The sequence below is a fragment of the Ailuropoda melanoleuca genome, chromosome 15 (genome assembly GCF_002007445.2).
Source record: "Ailuropoda melanoleuca isolate Jingjing chromosome 15, ASM200744v2, whole genome shotgun sequence".
Lineage (NCBI taxonomy): Eukaryota > Metazoa > Chordata > Mammalia > Carnivora > Ursidae > Ailuropoda > Ailuropoda melanoleuca.
Window position 1 is genome coordinate 33100762 of NC_048232.1, and position 21810 is coordinate 33122571.

The following is a 21810-nucleotide window of genomic DNA, read 5'->3' on the forward strand; positions in this document are numbered from 1 at the left end:
ATGGGTGCCCTGGTCCGCCTCCTGCAGCTGCTGGTGCTGCTGCTGACGCTGCCCCTGCACCTGATGGCTCTGCTGGGCTGCTGGCGGCCCCTGTGCAAAATCTACTTCCCCTACCTCATGGCTCTGCTGACTGCCCAGTGCAACCGCAAGATGGAGAGGAAGAAGCGGGAGCTCTTTGGCCAGATCGAGGGCCTTACGGGAGTCTCCGGGAAGGTGGCCTTGCTGGAGCTGGGCTGCGGCACGGGTGCCAACTTCCAGTTCTACCCTGCGGGCTGCAGGGTAACGTGCCTGGACCCAAACCCCCACTTCGAGAGGTTCCTGACCAAGAGCATGGCTGAGAACAGGCATGTGCAGTACGAGCAATTTGTGGTGGCTGCCGGAGAAGACATGAAAGGGCTGGAGGATGGCTGCATGGACGTGGTGGTCAGCACCCTGGTGCTGTGCTCCGTGCAGAGCCCGAGGAGGGTCCTGCAGGAGGTCCAGAGAGTGCTGCGGCCGGTGAGCAGAGCGGACAGGGACAGGGCAGGCGCGGCCACGGCAGGACAGGGAATCGGGTGTGTGAGCACATCAGACACCGGTTCATCCCCACCTGCTGGTGAACAGTGAACATGACCGGGGCCTCGATGGGGCCGGATAGGGTGCTGTGGAAGCCCCACAGGAGAGCCACCTAACGCAGCGGTTGGGGGGCAAGGTGGGGGAGACACCTAAGGAAGTGATGCTTACGTGGAGATCTGAGGGACTAAGCAGGCTGTGGAGGAGCGGGGAGAAATAAAAAAGGGTTCTAGGGAGAGATATTAGAGGACATAGAATCCGTAAGATTTTGAACTGGGTGTGGAAAGGAGTTGAGGATGGGTTCCAGGTTTCTGGCATGAGTGACTGGTGGAGGGGAAGAGGGAGGGTAGAGGGAAGTGCCAGTTGCTGAAATGAGAGAAATCCATTTGGGACTTGCTAGGTCTGAGGTGCCGCTGAGACAGGCAGGCAGGAAAGCCAGAGGCAGCTGGAAGTCAGAGAAGGATGCAGCCTGCATATAGAGACATGAAAGTTACCAGCTTGTAGCTGGTAAATGCAGAGCACGGGGGGTGCATGAGATCACCTGGAGAGGGTTCAGCAAGGAGAGAAGGGCGGAAGGAACCCCAGCATTAGTCACGAGTCACGTGCAAGGTTTCCCTGGGACGTGGGCCAAAGGATAAGGTAGGGTACATGCATCTGAGTCTCATAAGACAGTGTCTTTGTATACGGTGAGATCTCTGCTCCTGTCTCTCCAGCCTCCCATCTGTCTGCCCTCGGCTGGGCTGTCCCTCTGGCCATCCTTTGACGATTGCTCACCAGACACCCCCTCCCAGAAGGTTCTTCACATGCACTTTTGAGTGGGAGGGTAGGAGCCAGGGGCTACAGAAACAGTCAGGAGCAGAATGACGATGTACTTCCTGACCCTGCTGACCAGCAACCCCCGCTTGGCCAAGAGGTTCAACTGGCACGGTCAGCAGGGTGGAGGTGAGGTGAGAGGAAGGTTGTGGAATGGAACAAAAAAGTGATGCTAACTCTTTTATCCCAGGGAGGAGTGTTCTTATTCTGGGAGCATGTGGCTGAGCCCCGTGGAAGCTGGGCCTTCCTGTGGCAGCAAGTTCTAGAGCCCACCTGGAAACACATTGGGGATGGCTGCTGCCTCACCAGAGAGACCTGGAAGGATCTCGACAGTGCCCAGTTCTCTCAACTCCAAATGGAATACCAACCCCCTCCCTTCAAGTGGTTGCCAATTGGGCCCCACATCATGGGAAAGGCTGTGAAATAACCCTTCCACAAGTCCTGCCTCCAGCCAGAGCAATCCCACCTACAGGCTAATCTGTCTTCTACTGGGAGTCAGAGAAGCCATTCCCCCCACCACTCCCTCTTCCTTCTTCCCCCATCTCTGCCCCGGCTTCTAACTTCACTCCTTCCTTCCAAAGTGAAGAAGCTATATTCCTCACCTGACCACAGGGAGGAAAGTGATGTCCTGTCATATCCTTGACTGAAAATTCCAAGACTGGGTCTCCCAATTTTTGCCCACCCACTGCTAGGGCGTTTCCCTGTCGCTTGCCCTTGTTCCCATAGTAAAGGTCCCCCTCCTCTTCGTCTGAGACCACACCCGTGTGCCTCCAGGAACTGGTCACAAAAGTCATGATACATGTGCCCCTGCTGGGCCCCCAGCCCTCCCTCCCACTACCACCTTTGTCCTGAGCTGTGGGGGTAGAGAGAAGCAGTCCTCTCCTGGAGACCCTGGATGGGGGGGAGCAGGACTCAGCAAAGAAGCTGGAGGTTTTGTCCTCAAATATTTTTTAATAAATAGGCAAAATCCACTAGATTGATGCAGCAAACTAAGGCCAGAGGGGAGGGGAAACTAGGGAGGGAAGAGCCCCTGAGTCAGCAACACAATCTCCTCCCCATCCCTCTGGTCTTAAGGCACTTTCAGGGGGACAGGTCCTTGGGGTCCTATTAAACAGGGTGAATGGGAGCGGGAGGGATCAGGGTCCTTTCTCCCACATTTGCATCAGGACATCACAGCCCTTCTCCACCCACCCCACAACCCCATTCCTGATTTACTGCCCTCATCTCACAGTGTTCTAAGGGGAAGTCTTGGGGGGCACTCCTTGAGGGGGTGGGGAGATGCCTATGTCCCTGGGGAAGCAGATCCTGTCACATTCTGATGAGACACCAGCAAACCACTCTACCCTCTTCACCCCAAGGAGCCATGTCTGGGGAAAGGGTGGAGGGATCCACGGGCCAGGCTGGGACACAGGGAGCTAGGCAGTGCCTGACACGGGATGCCCGTCGGAGCCTGGCTCAGGGTGCCCATCAGCAGCCAGGATGGGGTGCGCATCGGGGCCCTCCCGCCGGGGACTGCCCCAGTTGTTCCTCAGGATGGTGCCTGTCTTCTCCTCCTTGAACTGCTGCCGGTCTTCCCGTGGGATCTTCACCGCGTGGTACTGGGGCACGGTGGCCTCAGGGTACCGCGCCCGCTTGAAGAATCCCATCTGCAAGGACCCCAGGCCAGACATGAGGAGGCTGTGGGGTTGAGGGCCCTGGAACAGATGCCCAGCACAGCACAGCGCCTTGCATCCACCATCAGTGGACAGAAAGTACCGATTGCAGCAGAAAGGAGCTGCGTCAGACAGCATCTGGTGTGGTGCGCAGCCCCCACAGGTGCCACAGTTAATGCTGGGCCCCCAGGTCCTCACTCACAGCAAGAGAAAGACCAGGAGGGGCCAAAGGTGCGGGGCCAAGGACATCTCCCTTGGCTCCTGAAAGAGGGGGTTGAAGATGGAACAGCAGGACCCTGACCCCACCCAAGCTTTTTAAGAGACCCAGTAGCATGCCCCAGAACACAAACGAGATCTGAGACCCAAAAATGGCTTCCTAGACCCCTGCGTACTCGGAATGACTTCTCTCAAGCCTCAGACACTCCCCGTGTACTCAAACAGCATTTTCCTCAGCGCAGGGCCCTGTCATCCATGAATACAGTGGCCTCACCCCTCCCTACATCATGAACACGTTGGTCCTTCCATACCAAGGTGGAAGTGTGCCCCTTGCACACTCACACTCAGGACCGCCCGAGGCTCCTACATGCTCAGACTGCACGCCATGTCCTTGCACGTTCATCTCTGCACACTCATGCCCACAGAAAAGCCATGCATGGCACCTTCCTGCACTCCCACATGCTCATACGGCGTGAGCCCGGCCACCCCTTTGCGCATGCCTCAGGCGGTGTGTACTCACCCTTACACGCTCACCCTTATCATTACCTCCCACCCCGTTCATAGAACTCACACCACCCTCGTGCAATCTCATTTCTTCACCCTGGTCTTGAGTGCTGGGGGTTCTACTCACACTTACACATCCACACTCACACGCACACACACATGCACACACACAACATTTACCCCACAGTCCCTGGGCCCCCAGCTTCCACGGCCAAGGGCTGCACAGCCAGATGGGCCCGGTGATAGTTGGTGGGAAAAGATGAGCTCTGGCTGCTCCGATGGAAGAAGCCACACTGGGATGTCAAGGGAGGAGGGGAGCAAAAGAGGGGGAGGATGGGAAGACTCAGGAGGGATGGGGACCCTTATCTCTACTCTGTCCCCCTTCCAAGAAAGCAGGGAGCAGGGAGTCTGGAAACAGTTTCGTGAAGGTGTTGATCTCCCTGAAGACCGGCCAGGTTCCCAACACTTTGGATGCTCATCCAGAGACCTGGTCCATTGATGACTCACATTTGCCAAACGGTGCGCTTGGTCTGCAACTGGTCCAGGGATACTGGGAGCAGGTCTCCAGAGGGCCCCAAAGGCACGCATGGTCCCCCATAGCCCAGACGTGGCGTGCAGTTCAGGGTTTGACAATGGGTGGTGGATGTGATTCCCTGTACTGACATGTGCACGTGTGTGCTTTTAGGTAGAACCCCAGACCCAACGGGATTCTGTCTACACTCTGTGTACAAAGACTGTTCCATGTAGAGCCTGGTACGTGGAAGGTCTGAGTTCAGTCCCAGAGGCTGCCCCTGGAGGCTGTTCTCCACGCTGTTGTGTCTTCTTGGTCACAGTTTCCTCCCCTGCCTTCCCTGCCTTCCCTGCCATGCTCTCGTTAAGTCAGCCCCCACTTCCCCGCTTCCATGGCCCTGCCTCCCGTGGTCGCACCCACCTCATCTCCTACATCGGGGTCCTATGACCCCACCTTCCTCTAAGCCACCTGCTCTCAAGCTTTCTCACCTGAACTCCCACGGCACTCTCTTGCCTAGTGCCTTCTGCCTGGTCCTTACTACATGGATCACCTCCCCCACTAGACTATCAAACCCCAGAGGACAAGATTGGCATCTGACTTCTCTCGGAAACGTCCAGAGCCTGACAGAGTCCCTGGGACATACGAGCGTTCAGTGCAGATTGGCCGAAGAAATGAGAGAGCGGGTGGGACAGAGAAGCACGGCATGGAAGCCCGGCCCCAGCAGCCCTGTGTCCCCCAGCCTCACCTTCCACAGCAGCAGCACCAGCAGCGCCAGCACCAGCAGCCCGGCCAGCACGGCCAGGAGGATGACCCACCAGGGGACTCCCTCTGCCACCACGGCCACAGGGTCCAGGTAAACCATCACCGGGATCTGGGGAGTGAAGGGTTCGGGGAACAAGGGCTAGCGCAGAGGGAAAGAAGAGCTTCCCCACCCCGACTTCCCCAGGCCCGCAGCTCACCACTGTGGAGGCGTCTCTGAGCAGCAAGTTCTTGATGGATGACTTCACAGTGATATTGGCTCGGACGATGACTTCCAGGGACTTCACAGCAGAGTACTCCTAAGGGAGCGGAGAAGGGCAACCTTCTCCTCAATGCCCCATGCCCCCCGCCCCAGCTCCTGAAATTAAGTGGAATGGTGCCCCACGCAGAGGGCATTTCTGCCTGTCTTGGGTTAAGAGTGTGCTGCATTTGGACAGGGAGAAGGCACAAAGAGCAGTGAGTCCCGCAGGGACTGCTGGGGGAGAAGACGCCAGCCCCACCGCCACGGTGCTCTTACCTCCAAGAAGGTGCTGTTCCAGAGGCGGCCCCAGACGTGCAGCACAGCGGCGCGGTCAAAGCTGTAGAGAGGGCAGCTGAACACCAGGCAGTTGGCAGTGCCCCGGGCACAGTCCTAGAGACCAGGACAGGCCGGGCTCTGAGCTACTTGGCCCCAGCCCACTGATCCTCCCCAGGGCCCAGCACCCTCACATATGTGCTCACACAGACACAGAATCTGCTCGGAGACTTCACTCCATCCCTCCATGAGCTCCCACACCTTGGACCCCCTATTGCCCTTGTTCCTCACTTACCTCTCTCCCATTTTCCTTACCCCACCTCAAACTCGCCTCTTCCAGGAAGTCTTCCCAAACTAACCCCATGGTCCAAAAGAGCAGCCTACCCCAAATCTGGTCTCTCTGGCCTTGAAATGCACAGGGAGCAGGGAGGAGATCTCTTACGGGGGCAACAGAGTAGCTTCCCAGTTAAGGCTTATGTTATATAACAACGGTCCCGTTTACTGAGCACCTCCTATCTGCAAGGTACTTACTACAGCTGTCCTACAAGGTGCAAATTATTATCATCCCCATTGTCCAAACTAGGAAATTAAAGTTCAAAGAGGCCAGGTATAGGGTGCCTGACTGTCTCAGTCTGTAGAGCATGTAACTCTTGACATCAGGGTCATGATTTCAAGCCCCAGGTTAGCCAAAGAAATTACTTTTAAAAAGAGAGAGAGAGGGGCAGCTGGCTGGCTCAGTCAGTGGAGCATGAGACTCTTGATCTTGGGGTTGTGAGTTCGAGCCCCACGTTGGGTGTGTAAATTACTTAAAAATAAACTCTTAAAAAAAAAAAAAAAAGAGGCCAGGGGCCCTGACTCAGGTTGCACAGCTAGCAAAGTTGGGAAGTGACAGAACAGATATTTGAATCCAAGTCCGTGTTGGACAAAGCCGCACCCCTATGTTAAGCCCAAACCCACTGAAGGAGGAGGAGTCCCCCAGAAGCTGCTGGGGGTCAGGGACTTAAGTCCTGCTCCTTCCAGGTCTGACCTACATCCATTTGGCCCAATCCCACCTGATGATCCAGTTTGCCTAAAAACTGTGTTATAGTCACCACACTTCGTGTGCAGGACAAGGGCTTTGAGAGCATTTGAATTCTTTGAATCGTCTTTTATTTTGTCACTTTTGAGCAGCTCAAGAATCCTCGGTCAGTTTGTCTGAAAGCAATTTTAAGTAAAAGAATCAATTTCAAAGTTCTTATTAGAAAGGGAGTCCTTTCAGGGAAAATCAGTCACGTGGAGAAGGCAGGACAATACCCATCACAGGGAACCGACCATAATGCAAGCCCATGCTGCCTCCACGTGCCTTCGAGTTGCCTCCTGCCATGCCCTCCGGGAGCAGGGAAGCTGAGGGCCCTGGTGAGGGACAGGGTGTGACAGTGGAGCTCCCTCCCAGACAGACGACGCCAGGCCTGGCCCGACTGTTCGCATCCCCCTGCCAACAATGGTCTCTCCGACTCCTTCTATTTACCCTTCCATACCTGGTCTTCTGCCTCCTGGCAACCAGGCCAAATGCCCCCCACTCTGCCCCTTCCACACTCACTGCCCACACGTCCTGCAAGGGATGAGCACAGAGCGCATGCTCACTGGCTCAATACATCCACTTAACAAAACTATGCAAAACAAGTACTTGTGTGGTAACTGGCTGCAGGCCAAGGGCCCTGCTCCAGGTGAATACTTAGTGGTCACAGGGGGACCCGAGGTGTCAGCCGCTGCTTCGCGGTGGTGATAGAAACGGTCTTGTCAACTCGCTCCAGGTGGTTGACCGTGACGCCTTTCAACAGGCCAGCCTCCTGGACACCCAGCACCTGGAAGCTCCACGTCCCCCACATCCTGTCACATCAACAACAGCCCCGCCCCTCCCTGGGACTGTCCCATGTTGGCCCCGCCCTCACCAGGGTGATGTTTCTCTTCTTCTCCGCGGAGGCCACCGGCCACCAGGATGTGCTGGGCTCCGGCTGCTCAGGATCCTTCTCCGGCTCCGGCTGCCCCAGTTCCCGCCGCCTCCTGTCCCTGCTGTCCACATCCTGGGTGTGGGGAGCGGAAGTAGTGAGCGTCCCTCTGACACAGCAATCCTGAGATGGCTTCTCCTCCCCACTGCCTTCCCCCGGCCCCCACAGCCTCCCACAGCCCCCACGACGTCCTTCCCAAAGTCTAACCCCCCTGACCGCCCTGCCTAAGCCTCACCAGTTGGAGGATGTTGGGCCTCGGGGAGCACAGCCCCTTCTGCCCGGTTGCCTGCCCAGCCTCCAGCTCTACCCGCATGGGGTACAGCAGCCACTTCCCGTTGGCAATCTCATGGGGCCACATGATGTTGAGGAAGGCAGAGCCCAGGGTGTTCAGCGACTGGCCTTGGTTGGAGACCTGTGGGCAGAAGGGAGTGTGAAGGGAGGGCCCTCAGTTTCTAAATGGGCCCTAAATCTGCAGAGACAAAGGGGACAAGGGCTGAGGGGAAGGCTTCAGGAAGCAGAGTTTCAACAAAGACTTGGGATCCTAGACCCCACCAGGCATCATTCTCTGCCTACCCCAAAACTAGGAAGGCCTGGAGATGCTCCTGCAAGGGTAGGGAGGCCCCAGCCAAGCAAGGGCAGAGTTCTAAGGAGACACATCAACCCTCTCCCACTGTCCCCATCCCCCAGCTAAAGCCCCTGGCAGAAAAGCCTGCCTGGACCCTCAGGGCCTACCCAGACCAGCAGGTAAGATGTCCACACAGGGATGACCAGGAAATGGTCACCCGAGGCCCCAACACAAACACCTGCCCACAGTCAAGGTCCAGGAGTGAACAAGGCCTTGAATTCACTGGACCATCAAGCCGCCATAGGGGAGAAGAACCACAGCCTTGGGACATGTCTCAGCCTCTCTCTGTGCCGAGAAGGAAGGGGCCTGACCAGGGGCCTCCCCAGAACACTTACCGTGACCTCATACTTGACCTTGCTGCCTATATCCCGCTCAGACTTCATGGCACTCTCACCGCGCACCACACCCGAGAAGAAGAGCTGCTGGGGAATGGCCACCCTGGCGTGGGAGGGTCAGAACGGAGGGTTGAGGAGGCCCGGGGCCTGACTGACTGGAGGGTCAAGAGGCAGAGCCCAGGCCAAGGCTTCGGAGGAGTCATGCCCACCCCTCCAGCCCATGTGTCCATTTGGACAGAGCTTACCCTGTGATGGACAGCGGCAGCTCAATGAAGACACGCGCTCTCACAGAGATCGGGTGAAGCTCCTGCTTGCTGATCCTGACGTGTGGACAGGAGCACCCATGGGCGATGGGGCACAGGCGCCACCCCAAGGGCTCAGATGAAGACGGCAGAGCCCCATCCAGGTGGACATCAACCCAGCAGCCCCTACCCTCACCACCCCCTGGCCCCACCAGGCTCACGTGGCCAACAGCAGCTCCACTTCCAGCTCTGTGGTCTCAATAGTGATCCCTGAGGTGCTGAGGACGAGGTAAAAGGTGACCTAGGCCAAGAGTGGAGAGCGATAAGAGCCAGGGAAGGCTAGGGGCTGGAGAGGCGGTCAGGGCTTCGAGAGGAACTCGGACAGGGATAAGGGCTGACATGCCAACCTGGGCACCTCTTTTCATGGGGTTCCCCAGCTCACACTCAACATGGGAGGCATTCTCACTGGACAGACAGAGCGGCTTCTCCTGCAGTGGGGAGAGAAGGAGAAGTCAGTCTGGGTCACTGGCCTCCGAGACCCCGCCCCACCTGCCACGGGCCCTCACCGCAGGGTCCAGGGCTCGGACTCCTGAGTAGTGCAGAGAGGTGGGGAGGGTGACCAGAAGCTGGGCTTCATGAGCATTGTCCCCATCAGCCTGGGGCCGGGCCGGGTCCGAGGGCAGGTTGGTGACCATGAGCTTCAGGCCAATGACTGGCTGCCCACTCAGGGCAAACAGGGCTGTCGTTCCATCTGCATCCCTGGAAGTCAGATCCCACTCACACCCTAAATCTGAACACCTTCCTCTGCCTGTCCTCTCTTGCCTCCTCCCCACCCGGTGCATGCTGCCTGCCTCCACTCCCTGGTCTCTCCTCCCACTGGCTCCCCCACATCGCCCTCCACACCATCCAAGCCTCAGGTCTTCCCACACTCAAGAGAACAGGCCAGGGAGCCAGGAGACGCTATTCTGGTCCAAGCTCCCCTACTTACTCACTCGGGGCAAGTAACCTAAGCTCTCTAGGCCCCCGTTCTCCACGCACAAAGGAGCTAATAATAACTCCTACCTCCCTGGGTTGGGAAGACGCAGCAGTGAGCTGCGCGTGAGCTGTGTAGTACTCTCTGTCTTGTGAAGGCGTGTTTCTCCTTGCCAGGAGAGCCTCTGCGGCCCCTCACTGGCCCTCATCATCTGAATTACCAGCCTCCGCCCTCCATCTGCAGGCTCAGCCCCTCCCTCGGCCTGCCCCTCCTGCAGCGGCTTGCTTTTCTTCCTTGGACTCTGGCCTTCCCACCCACCCNTTTGGACCAGCTGCAGATTGCTCTGACAGATCTTGTCTTCACCACAGCCTTGCTTCAGGAAGTGGATCTAGGGAGAGATTTGAGGGAAGGGTCATTCGTAGGGGTGAGGCAGGAGGTGACCATGTCTCCGAGGCGCACAGTCGGGTAGGGGATCACAAGATTTTAAGCAACGTGGGTTCAACTCTCAGATCTGCTGCTGATTAGGTGTGTGATACTGAGCTGGTCCCTGAAGCCCCCTGAGTTGTGTCCTCCTCAGTAAAACGAGCAAGCGATGATGAGGCCAGCAGGCTAGCCCGCAGCGAGACCATACCTCCCCAGGCTCCCTGGCCTGTAATCGATTCCGGATTTAGAATGTGAAGAGAAGGGAAGGGCATCACTTCCAGACTGGCCGGGAGAGCCATACAAGGAGCTTCATGCCCCCCCTTCCAGATGACAGGGATGGAGGCCCCATCTGAAGATGGCAGATCCCCATCAGCTGGGGCTCCTGAATGAATGCGTGCAATGGAGGGCCAGTGTCCCCTCTAGAAACACATGATCACTTGAGCCATTTTCCATTTTGTGGTCTACTTGTCACAGCACCTGGAGACATGAGGAACTGCTGCAGTAGCATGTGAGTTTTGGAAGCTATGAATGCTTGTCACTGTGAGGGCTGATGATCGGTACTCCTTCCAGCTCCTTCTCCTGAGCTAAACCAGAATCTGCACTCGCCTCTGTCCGCTGGGTGCTGGGCTGGTGAGCGTTGAGGATGGGGGCCACAGGGGGCAGCCCCTGGCCAGGAGCCTGTCGCCGGAGCCGTGGGGTCTGGAGATTGTAGGACAGGGTCACCACAATGGCCCGAAGCTTGTCTTTGACATTCTCCTGGGAAGAGGAAAGATGGATATGGATACTAGAACAATCCTCAGGCCCCAGAAAGACCTAGGACAGATTCTGAAACCCGGCAAGAAGCTTGAGGAGATGAAGAGAGAGAGGTAGAGACCAGAGTGAGGGAGAGGGAGAGTGACTGGGGTGGAAGAGGGAGGAGACCAGGATCTAGGGCTTTGAGGACCAGGTGTGACAAGGGAACCTGCCATTTCCATCTCCAGGGAGGACAGAACTTGTACTCTGGACACAGAAGGTAGAAGACACAAGAAGGCAGCAGGTGAGGAAGAGGTCAGCCCATAAGATAGGCTTCCCAAAAGTTGAGATCAAAGAATGAGGTGTGAACATGTTGGAAAAGAAGCTGAAAGGAATCAAAGAAAAGAAACCATGCAATGACAATGACCCTCAGAGGCCAACGTGTCAGGGCCCACCTGTAGCTGGAACATGGTGTCTCCACAGACTCGGTCATGCTGGTGCTTCAGCCACACGGTGCCTGAGGCCTGGTGCTTGGGGTCATCTGGGCCACGGCTCAGGAAGGTCACACGGGGGACCTGGCCCCGGAGCCTCCTGTCTGTGTCTCCATCTAACACATAATCCAGGGCTGTGGCATGTGGAGAGAAGAGAGGAGCCCGTGAGCTGGGGAACTGCTCTAATCTGACCCTGTCTCTGAGATGCCCTTCTCTCCACCTCAGAGAGACCCACCCTGAAACCCAGTGGAGCGGGAAAGGGGAGGGGGACCTCACTCACCCACAATAGGGCTGTAGCTGCTGGGGGTTGCAATATAGCTGAAACAGACCCTCAAGTCCACACTGCGGGGGCAAGAGTAGCTCCTGAGCCAGGCAAGGCTGATAGGCCAACGCCTCGCCCCTGCCCCAGCCCCAGGGCCCAGCCCACACTAGGCAGAGAAAGGGAGAATGGCGGAAAGTGGACCTTAAATATCCCTGCCTCCCCTTGGATCCCATCTCACCAGACCGAGTGGCCAGCAGCACAGTTAGGCTGTTCTAGGTCGATGGCTCGGGGAGCAATGAAGACCTCATGGGAGACATGAAGGACGGGTCTGGCCCTAGGGAATGGGGAGCCGAGCGCACACGTGAGACTCTGAGGCAGGGAAAGAATGGAGCTGGCCTTGGGGAGGGAGAGGCAGAGGAGAGGGAGGAGCTCACCTAAAGAGCACCGCGGTGTCATCCAGGGAGCCAACCAGTAGGTCCGGGTAACGGTTCCCATCCACATCCAGGCCGCCCGAGAGGGAGTAGCCAAAGCTCTTTATGCCCACGGCCTCACCCTCCAGCACCTGCGGGACGGCCGTCAGCTCCTGCACGCCACCACCCCCAACTCCGCCCCTGCCCTCTGCTTTTGTGCCTCCTGACTCCCCCCACACCCACTGCCCCCACACCTCATCCCAACGAACCCCCTCACCTGGGAAGGTTTGATGACAACCCCCAGGCTGCTCCCATGGTAGATAAAGACTTTCCCATCCCCATCAAAGGGAGCCCCCACAGCAATATCTGTGGGTATGGGAAAAAGGTAATCAGACTAGGGTGGGGCGAGGGGGGGTGTGGCCATCCAGACCCCAACTTTCCCTCAGTCACTCAGTTCCATATAATATGTTTTCTAGTTTACTGAGAGGCTACTAAGTCCCAGGCACCTTACACTCATCATTTTTAAGCCTCTTAGCTACTCTCTGCAGATATTACCAGCTCAGAAAGCTTACTTGACCCAAGTCACAAAGCTGGTAAATGGTAAAGCTCAGATGCCAACCCAGGTTGCCTCTCTCCCAGAGCATTCAGAAGGCCTCCCCCTGGACTTCTGAGGCATTTCCCCATCCCTGCCTCTGCCCCTTCCTTCCCTGAGGCTTCCCAGTTCCCAGTCACACCTGCAAAGCCATCTTGGTTGATGTCCCCCAAGACAGCCAGGCTGATCCCGAACATGGAGTCAGGAGAGCCACAGATCCGGAGAGGGGACACCCCAGCCCAGTGACCCCCCTGGTTCATGTACACATACACAGCACCCCCCAGCTCTTCTTGGCGCTCAAAGAAGTAGGGGGCACCCACTACCAGGTCTGTCCAGCTACGGAGAGAGGGAAACAGTCAGTGTGGCTCCCTCCCCAGCCATGGGGGTCAGAAAAATGCCAGAGGCCCAGCCTCCCTCAGGCTCCATTTCTCTGTGTCCACTCTCACCCATCATTGTTGAGATCAGCCACAGCCAGTGAGTAGCCAAAGCCAGAGGTCAGGCGCTCCCCAGACAGCATCACTTCAGGCACCAGGCGGCTGGCACTGTCTTTGCGCAGAATGACCACAGCACCCTTGTGGTTGGCACGGGGGGCCCCTGCCACAAAGCTCAGCTCCTCTGCACGCACCAGGCCCTTCCCCGAGTCAATGGAGAAACCTGGGTGGGGTGACTTTCCAATGAGCCCTCCCCGAAAGACTCAGGAGCCAAGGTGTGCCCAGGCTCCTACCACTCTGCCCCCTCTTCACAGGTCTGAAGCCAAAAGGTACAGGTGCCCTCCAAGTTATCACACCACAGCTGGACTGCTCTGCCTTCCCCTCCAGAGGCCTGGCAGCCCTCCCACACCCAGAGACTGGAGTTTGGCACAAGAAGTGCGATGAGGTCAGCCTCGGGGACTGGGGAAGAAAGAGAAAGGCAGTGGCTAGGAAGGCCAGCCGGCTGGGCAAGAGCAGAGCAGGGCAGTACGCCTAGGACCCCCAGGGAGCTGCTCTCCCCTCTGCATACCCAGGAGGCTCCAGCCCCATCTAATGCAACTTCTTTGCCCCCACTCCCACCATGCTGTCAGGGAAAAGAAGTCTTCATGTGGATAGTGGGGAGAGAAGGGGGAGTGGGAAAGAACTTGATTCACCTAAACATCTCCCAGGCCTGGCTTCCTCCCCCTTCACAGAGGGTTACAAACAAGACCATGAGAGGGACTTACCAACAAGGATAGACCTTTCTCTGGCATGTGCCCACCATCCATCCCTCAAAGAAAGTCCCACTAGAGCTCTACCCTCCTTCTTTCCCAGTACAGTCTCAGCCCACCTGGTTCTTCCTCCATGGAGAACCCCCGCTCACAGCCCCCTAGGCCATCCCCCTCGGGGCATCTTCATCTTCTTTGAAATTTGGGCCCTATGTGTATTTCCCTGGGTGTGTGTTGGTGAGGGCAGGGCAGGAGAGGAGGGGAGGCCAAACCAAGCCCCCAGGGCCCAGGGGGACGTAGTGGGAGCTTACAAACCTAAGTAGCTATTCAGGGCCAAGTCTCCGGCTGGTCCTGGGAGCCGGTCAGCGGGGTCCAAAGTTTTATACACCAGCTGGTCAGGGTCTGAGCTATCAATGTTGGTCACAAAGAGCAACCCTGCGGGGGCGGGTGGGGGAACACCAGGGAAGGGACATCCAGAGGGGGGGCCACAGAGTGGGGGGCAGAGCCAGACATCAAGGCAAGAAGGAGGACGTAGAAGAGGAAGACGGAGAGAAAGAATATGAGAGAGACAAAGAGACCAGAGAGATAAGAATCAGAGACAGGAAGACAGAGAGAGAAAGGGTGAGAGCCAGAGACAGAGCCAGAGACAGAGCCAGAGCCAGAGACAGAGACAGAGCCAGAGACAGAAGGGTGGGGGCATGGAGAGGGAGGACAAGAGAAAGGAGCAGAGGGTTAGAGCAGCTCTGGGCCAGGGAGGGGTCCCTACCAAAGTAGCTGTTGGCAGGGACCGGGATGAGGCGGGGGTCCTGCTCCTTCTCACCCCCCGCCTCGTAGGGCCCGTCGTCCAGGTGTGCCAGGTCCGCTGAGCCCTGCGCACAGAGCTCCACCCTGGCGGTGCCTGCAAGGACAGACCTGTTAGTGCCCGGGGCTGGGAGCGAGGACCACCCTCAGGCCAGATGCCAGTGAGACAGGCGCATGGGGAAGCCCCTCCTCTCCTTTGCAGCCCTACTTCTACCCCTTCCCCAGCCCAAGCTTCCAGGCCCACAGGCTCGCCACCCCACTCACCGAGTGTCAGCGCAGCCAGCGGCAGCGTGCGGAGACAGGAATGGGAGTGATGAGGTGGGGCTGAAGTGTTGGAGCAAGTGGAACAGCCGTGCGTGTGGGGGCTCATGCCAGCATGGTGGGGAACACTCGGCCATTCGAAGGAGAGGGGACACCCCCATTTGTGTGTGTGGCTGGCATGATGGGGGTGGAAGACGTGGCGGTGCCCCAGGCGACATGGCAGGGAACGTGTGGGCATGCTTGGCCACGTGCTGCCCCCAATCCCATCTCTGAGGGTAGAGGACACTTCGGTTCCCTTCTCCCCTCCCCGAGGAGTGACTCACCCTTCCAGTTGTAGGTTCCCGGGGCCCCAAAGAGGAGGTAGTGGCTGTCGGGGGAGAAGGCAGCAGCCGTGCCCTGCTGGCAGAACCCAAACTGCTCATGGCCCTGAGGGCGCCCCTCACAGAACTTCCACTCCCCACCATCCAACTCATCACGGACGGCCAGGTCTTGGCTTATCACGAAGCAGCGACCAATCACATCCCTGGTCTCCAGGATCTGGTCTACTCGCTGCCGAGCCTCGTACCGGTGTGCGCAGGTCTGCGGGAGGAAACGACGCGGGGTCATCCCCCGTGTGGGCCGGTGACGGCTGGAGCCACACAGCCCACATGCAGACGTGTGGCAAGCACACAGACACACACACATCACGGCACCACCACCCAGCCCGGTGTGAGGCAACATCCACGTACCTGTCCCACCTGCACCCACTCCCTTGCACTGGCGGGAAGAAGCCTTGCTCCACAGTCTGCTCGGGCACCCAGGCCCCAGCACACAGCACGCCCTATGTGCTCGTCCTGTCTCTGGACCTCTGCAAGTGCCACCACTTTGCCTGCGAGGAACTTCCTCCCCTCTCCACTCCAGCAGCATTGTTTCTTCTTGACAGGCTGGCTGAGCTCTACCTCCAGTACCCCGGCAGGAGTCTTTTCTCTCCACGCCTCCTTGGGACTTTCATATACTGGGGACTGTACCGCTCACTAACATTAATCATATTCTGGGGCACCTGGGTGGCTCAGTGGGTTCAGCGTCTGCTTCGGCTCAGGTCATGACCCCGGGGTCGTGGGATCAAGTCCCGCATCAGGCTCCCTGCTCAGCAGGGAGACTGCTCCCCCTCCACCCTGCTCCTGCTCTCTCTCTCACTATCTCTCTCTCTCTCAAATAAATAAAAATTTCAAAAATTAAAGAAAAACATTAACCATATTCTGCCCCACGGTGACTCAGATTATTAGTTGTGCTTACACGTGTTCATGATGATACAGAGAGAAACAGACACAGAAAAACAGAGAACGAGAGTCTCCGGAACACTGCAGTAGGCTTCTTGAGCCACAGACGGGCTTTTCTGTCTCTACGTTTCCTCTCTCAGTAACTAGCACAATGCCTGACGCTTTAAAGGTTCTCAGTAAGAGTCACAAATGGACAGATGGATGCTTAGATGGTTTTAAATTTATGAGGACAGGCACCACGTCTTATACCTTTGGTCCTGGGAATCAGGCCGTCATACCACACACGCCAACCTGTGTTCTATAAGCACGATGGGCACATGCACACACCACAGACACGCGCACACACCCCACCCTTGCATACAGTCACTAGAACTGGTACTCACGACAATCTTGCCCCCGGGTCCCTGGCTCCGAACACTGACTCCCAACCACTGGTTCTCCTTGCTCTCCTTCTGCACATCAGCTGGAGGCAGGACAGTGGGAATGAGGAGAGGGAAGAGGAGGCCGAGTCCTCTCCTCCCCGTCCTGTGCCATGCCCCCCCAACCCTGAAGGGGTCCACACCTCCGCGGTCAATGTCCACTCTGTAGCAGTCAGTCTCTTCCAGGCTTAGGGGGCAAGCGAAGAGGCCTCCGGTGCGATTCGCCTGCTGCCCAGGCAGAGCCAGGGCCTGCGGAGCTCCCACCAGCAGCCTGCACAACGGGCAGGGGCAAGAGTTAGCAGCCAGAGCGCTGTGCCTCCCAGCACTGCCCAGACCCGACCCCTCAGAACCAAGCAGATGTCGAAGAACGAAGGAGGAAGGCCGGGAGTCAGTTTCCCCGAGTCCTGGCAACTCGGCTGTGCAAGTGTTACATTACATATGCAGATACTATCCACATGCACTGTAGACACGTACACACACACACGTGCGCGAGCATGCCAAACCAAGGGGCCTGGCCAGCGTAGCTAGTTTGAAAGAACCGCCTGTTCCCAGCACCTGTTCCTGACCAGGTCTTCCCTACCCACTTCCTGGCCCCATCCCCAAGCTCTGCCCTCCTCCTCAAACCCAGTCCAGTTGGAACCCTCCCAGAAATGCCAAGAATGCTGAGAGCCAAAGTAACAGGGGCCCAGACTGGCACCACAAAGTGGCCCAGGGACCAGCTTCAGAGGCCTGGCAAGGGGCTAGATATGGGCCTGTCCCCCAACCCTTCATCAGGGACCCATCAGAGACCCCATCCCCCACAACACTGCCAGCCCAGGATTCTATCAGTCACTCTAGCTGGCATGGAGGTAGGGCAAGTTTCTCATCTGTCTCCAATTTTGCCTCCATTTTCTGCCCATACCCTGAATCCCCTTCCCCATCATTCCCTCTCCTCCCCACATCCATGATTTTCCCCATTCCTCCCACCCTCCCTGCCCCCACCCTCTCCTCTCTCCTACCTCCCCCTCAGACACTTTCCCAGCTACAACTTTCTTGGCAGGACAATTTTCCATGATCACAGCCAAGGCTTCTTCCCCAGGGGAGGACAGTGCTGGGAATGGAGGCTGCCTGGGTCCCCTGGGGCTGAACCCCAGGCCAGGAGTGAAGGAAGGGGTAAGGTGAGGTGACTGGCACCCAGCTGACTACAAGGATCTCTCTTCGCAGAAGGAGAGACTCAGGAGAGCAAGCAGGGCAAACCTCAAGGCCTCTCTCCCACACTCTTTGCCTCCCTCTCCGTTGCTGGGGGACAAGGCCCGAAGTTGTGTCAGGCAATATTGCAGACAGGCATCAACGGGGCACTGCGCCAGTTCTGAGGGGGAGGGGAGGGCACGGAGCCACTCTCCCTTCCCACAGCTCTGGTCTCTTAGCAGCTGTCATCCCGCGTCAGAGCCAGTGTCCAGAGAGAGGAGGGGGTGGGGAGCGGCAAGGAAGAGGGCATGCGTTCGGCATTCATTAGCAACTATGTGCTGAGAACCTATCATCTGCCACGGCCTGTGGCTGGCACTGGTGAGACAAGGACGTAATATTATTATTCCGCACCTACTATGGGTCAGGCCCTAGGCTAGATGCCAGGGATATGAGGAGCTAACGTCGGCCACTCTCTACCTAATGCTCCAGGTATCGGGCTAGGCAACTCACAAGCATTCTCTCATTTAACCTTCACGACAATCCTATGTAAGGATTCTTTTCTTGTCTTTTGGATGAGGAAACTCACTGAGACACATTAAGTAGGATGCTGGAATTCAAATCCACATCCGCCTAATTCCAAAACCCATGCGTTTTCCACCATACCCGACAACGGGCTGTCTCCAATATGCTGAAACAGAGCCCTCCAGAAAAAGAACAGGAGGAAAGAGAGGGGAGGATACCCCACCCAGAAAAGGAAACCAGGCGGAATGGCCAACCTTCAGACAAGTCCGCAGCATCCACCCACCTCCAAACTCAGAGACGGCCGTCTCCTGGAGGACTGGGGTCTCTTACTCACCAGTGTCTCAGCAGGTCAGCACACAGCTAAGCACCAGGAGAAGCTAATATCAGTGTCCAGTGCTCACATCTCCCCTAGAGGTCCAGAGTAGGGGGAACGGGGAGGGAAGGGGTCCACACAGAGGAAAGAAGCTGGTGCGCGTACACATGGCCAGCCTCACTCTCAGTGGAGAAGGGCCCAGCCCACCCTTCCTGGAACAAGGGTTCCCACACGCAGCCTCTCCAGTCCCTCCACCTCTGCCCCAGCCACACACTTTTCTGGCTTCATCCCACCATCCCCAGCCACACCAGGCGTCTGAACAGAACAGGAGCCACAGCTACCACCACTGCAGGCAAAAGCAAGAACATGTTGGCAGCTGGGGGCAGAGGGATTCCCTGGGAGCCTGACTAAGTGGAAGCAAAGGAGTAGCCCCCTACCACCGCACCTCTCAATTCTGCACACACTCCAGGGCTCTGACCCGAGGCCTGCCCTCCCTGACTCTCAATCTGGGTGGCCCTCTGGGGAGGGTGCTTGGCCCGAAGGCTGACTCAACCAGGGTGATCTAGCCAAGCCTTTGGATCCAGGCTTGAGTAAGGCACTAAAGGTCTTCTCTAGCTCTGTGGAGCACGATACAGGAATAACAGTGCTAACACTTTCATAGCACTCCCTCTGGGCCTTGCGCTATTCTAAGGGTTTTATATATACTAAGAATTCTTCAACCCCACAACAACTCCCTCTGGTAGTACTACTGTTTAACTCCGCTTTACAGTTGAAAGATATAAATGAACCTGAAGCCACAGAACAAAGAAGGTTAGACTTCAAAGACTCCGCCAGGGGCAAGATTGAAAGACATCAAAACAGGTGAGGCCTTTCCATCAGTGGATGCTGGTGAAGGCGACCTGCAACTCAAAAGCTAGGGACTGAGCAAGGACCTGGTCTCTCACGTGCCACCAGGCAGCAGAGCACCCCCTGCTAGAGCCAAAGCAGGGTTAGGCAGTCGGGCTCCTCCAGGAAGGCCCCCAGCTTGGCTCTGGGAGACTGAATCAGGGGCCACCTTCAGAGACGAGGGGGAAATAACAAGAGACCAAGCTATTAAAAATAACCTAGAATTTGCCTGGAAATAGCTCAGAGAGTTCAGCATGTCCTAAAAAGGCCTCCAGTCCTGGAACTCTGGCAGATGGGGGAAGAAGGGAGGGAGGGAGACAGAGATGAGGTAGGAAGCGGATAGAAGGCTGAAAAAGAGATGAAGTCAATTGCTTTCTATCTCTCCCAAAGTTTGGGGGACCACTGACCATGCTCCCTGATGACAGGGATAATGGAAGAAAAAAGATTAGAGCCAGCCCCTCCTCCTCGAGCAGGGGAAGAGAAATAAGCTCCTGTCCCTACCCTCTGCCCCCAAGCCAATAGTATCGGGGAGAAGACAATCCCAGTGGACGGCATTGATCCCAGTAATGGACACTTAGTGTGGCTTAGGCACCAGCCTAGGAAAGAAAAGCCCCCTGGCAGGAGGGGGTGGAAAGCTTTCTTCCCCTTGTCTCTCTCTTTAAAATCATACATGTAGCTGGAGCCAATAGCACAGGAAACATGACAGACACAGACGCCACACATATATGTCCATCTCCCAAGAGTCCTGAACTGATTAGAAAATAACTAGAATTGTCCTCTGCCCCTCACTCCTCCCTGCTTCCCCCCACTGCTGAGATTCCTAGACCTGGAAATTTCCTGAGGTGGAGGAAGGCGAACAACCTGGCCAGCATCCCTCCTGGATCTCTCTCTCTTACTGCTGCTGCTGCTGCTGCTGGGGCTGCCGCTGCTACAACTTTTGGGGGCTCTGTTTCCTGCCACTCTATCATCAAACCATCTGGTACAGGTTGCCATACCCTATCAGGTCCTCTTCCAACCTTCTCGTAGTCTTGAGCCACAGAATTAAATGGCAGGGCTCTCCTGGCCTCCAGTGTCCTACTGTCTTCATTCCACCCCATGGCAATGCTCTGACGGGAAGTTATTTCTGGAGTCTACCCTCCATCTCATGGTGTCTTCAACCTCTCTGTCCTTTCCCTCTCCTCCTGCCCTAAGCAGAGACAAGATGTCCAGTCCCCCTTCCTGAGGGAATCCAGCCCTCTGAAGGAGGGGAGTCACAGACCCTGGGACTGAAGCAAGGACTCAAGTTGGGGGAAACCTGCCAAGGCAAGAACCTCACTCTCCAACTTCTCCCCAAAGCAAGACCCTGGGTCTCAGGCCCTGAGGGTACGTCAAGACAGATAAGGCAAGGTTGAAGTATGGGATATCTGGGCATAGCCTGAGTCGTCGTGGGTTTGGAAGACTGAGAGATGGGGTGGGGGGTTGGGGGGAAATCAGTGGTTCGGGCACGGGTACTCTGGGCGGGTGCGGTGACTCACCAGCTCTGGGGTCGGGGCTGCAACTGCCGGTGCAGAGCCACCGAGAAGCCGAAGAGGCTACCCGGCTCGCCCTCCTTGCGCAGGGCGCCCATCACGTCCAGATTGAAGGCGACAGCCCCCGGGGCGAGCAGTCCGGCCAGCAGGGAGCCAAGAAGGTAACAAATCCTGGGGGCGCCCCGAGGATCACGGCCCGGAGTCCCGGCCATGCGGCGAACACTGGGCACGCTCCCCACGAGCGAAAGAAAACTCGCTCGCGCCCGGAGCCCCAGGTCTCCCACAGCGGGTCTCTGGTCTCGAGTGTCGCAGGTCTTTCAGGAGTCTCGCAATCTCTCTCCTCGCCAGCCGTCTCCCGCCGCTCCTCTGCCCCAGCACCCGCTAGGACGACTGCCGCAGCCGCAGCCCTGGCGAGCGCTCGGGCTCCCGCCTCCGCTCCAGGGGCACCGCCCCGGCACCGCCCTCGGCACCGCCCCTCCCTCGCGCGGCAGGTGGAGGCTTCGCAGCGTCGCAAAGGGATGTCCAGGCTGGCGACTCCGGGTGGGAACGGGCCTTGCTCGCCAGGATCCCCACCCCGGCCTCGGCCCCGCCCCCGCCTGCGCGCTCCAGCCCTTCCCCCCACTCCTGCCCAGGCCCGCGAGTGGTGGGGGCGGCGCCTGGGAATGGGGAGGGAGAGAGAAGTACAGATAGAAAGGGACGAAAAAAAGAAAGGACGGTAAAAAATGAGAAGTGCTTGAGGCTAAAGGAGTCTGGGAAGAGAGATGCAGACAGGAAGATGAAAGGGCAGGGTCCTGTGTGGTCCTTTGGTGCTGCCTTCTCTCCATGGTCACGTAGAGCGCCTAGCATGCTGTTCGAATCAAACCACATCCCACCCCATCCCATCCCATCCCCAGAGCCCAGCAGT

General features: G+C 57.4%; 2 protein-coding genes across 4 annotated transcripts; one reads left to right on the plus strand and one right to left on the minus strand.

Annotated features, from left to right (window-relative positions):
* On the plus strand, positions 1 to 1792 carry METTL7B (methyltransferase like 7B). The gene is made up of 2 exons (XM_002930313.4): positions 1 to 498; positions 1556 to 1792. The coding sequence occupies exons 1-2, from the start codon at positions 1 to 3 to the stop codon at positions 1790 to 1792; spliced, it is 735 nt and encodes a 244-aa protein (XP_002930359.1).
* A 494-nt stretch (positions 1793 to 2286) lies between these two features.
* Positions 2287 to 21473, minus strand: ITGA7 (integrin subunit alpha 7). Of its 3 annotated transcripts, XM_034644033.1 has the most exons (26): positions 20913 to 21473; positions 16655 to 16782; positions 16476 to 16555; positions 15157 to 15412; positions 14538 to 14669; positions 14087 to 14206; positions 13041 to 13248; positions 12737 to 12930; positions 12280 to 12368; positions 12027 to 12154; positions 11831 to 11926; positions 11611 to 11672; positions 11295 to 11464; positions 10714 to 10863; positions 10003 to 10072; positions 9278 to 9513; positions 9119 to 9199; positions 8933 to 9012; positions 8715 to 8789; positions 8470 to 8572; positions 7745 to 7921; positions 7453 to 7584; positions 5525 to 5638; positions 5208 to 5306; positions 4994 to 5119; positions 2287 to 3011 (listed from the first exon to the last, which is right to left on the minus strand). In XM_034644033.1, the coding sequence occupies exons 1-26, from the start codon at positions 21116 to 21118 to the stop codon at positions 2781 to 2783; spliced, it is 3543 nt and encodes a 1180-aa protein (XP_034499924.1). In that variant the 5' UTR covers positions 21119 to 21473; the 3' UTR covers positions 2287 to 2780. The 3 variants fall into 3 exon arrangements, with proteins under 3 accessions (XP_034499924.1, XP_034499926.1, XP_034499925.1); XM_034644035.1 differs by lacking the exon at positions 14538 to 14669 and having other exon boundaries at positions 20913 to 21472; XM_034644034.1 differs by lacking the exon at positions 14087 to 14206 and having other exon boundaries at positions 20913 to 21472.
* Positions 21474 to 21810: the final 337 nt, after the last annotated feature.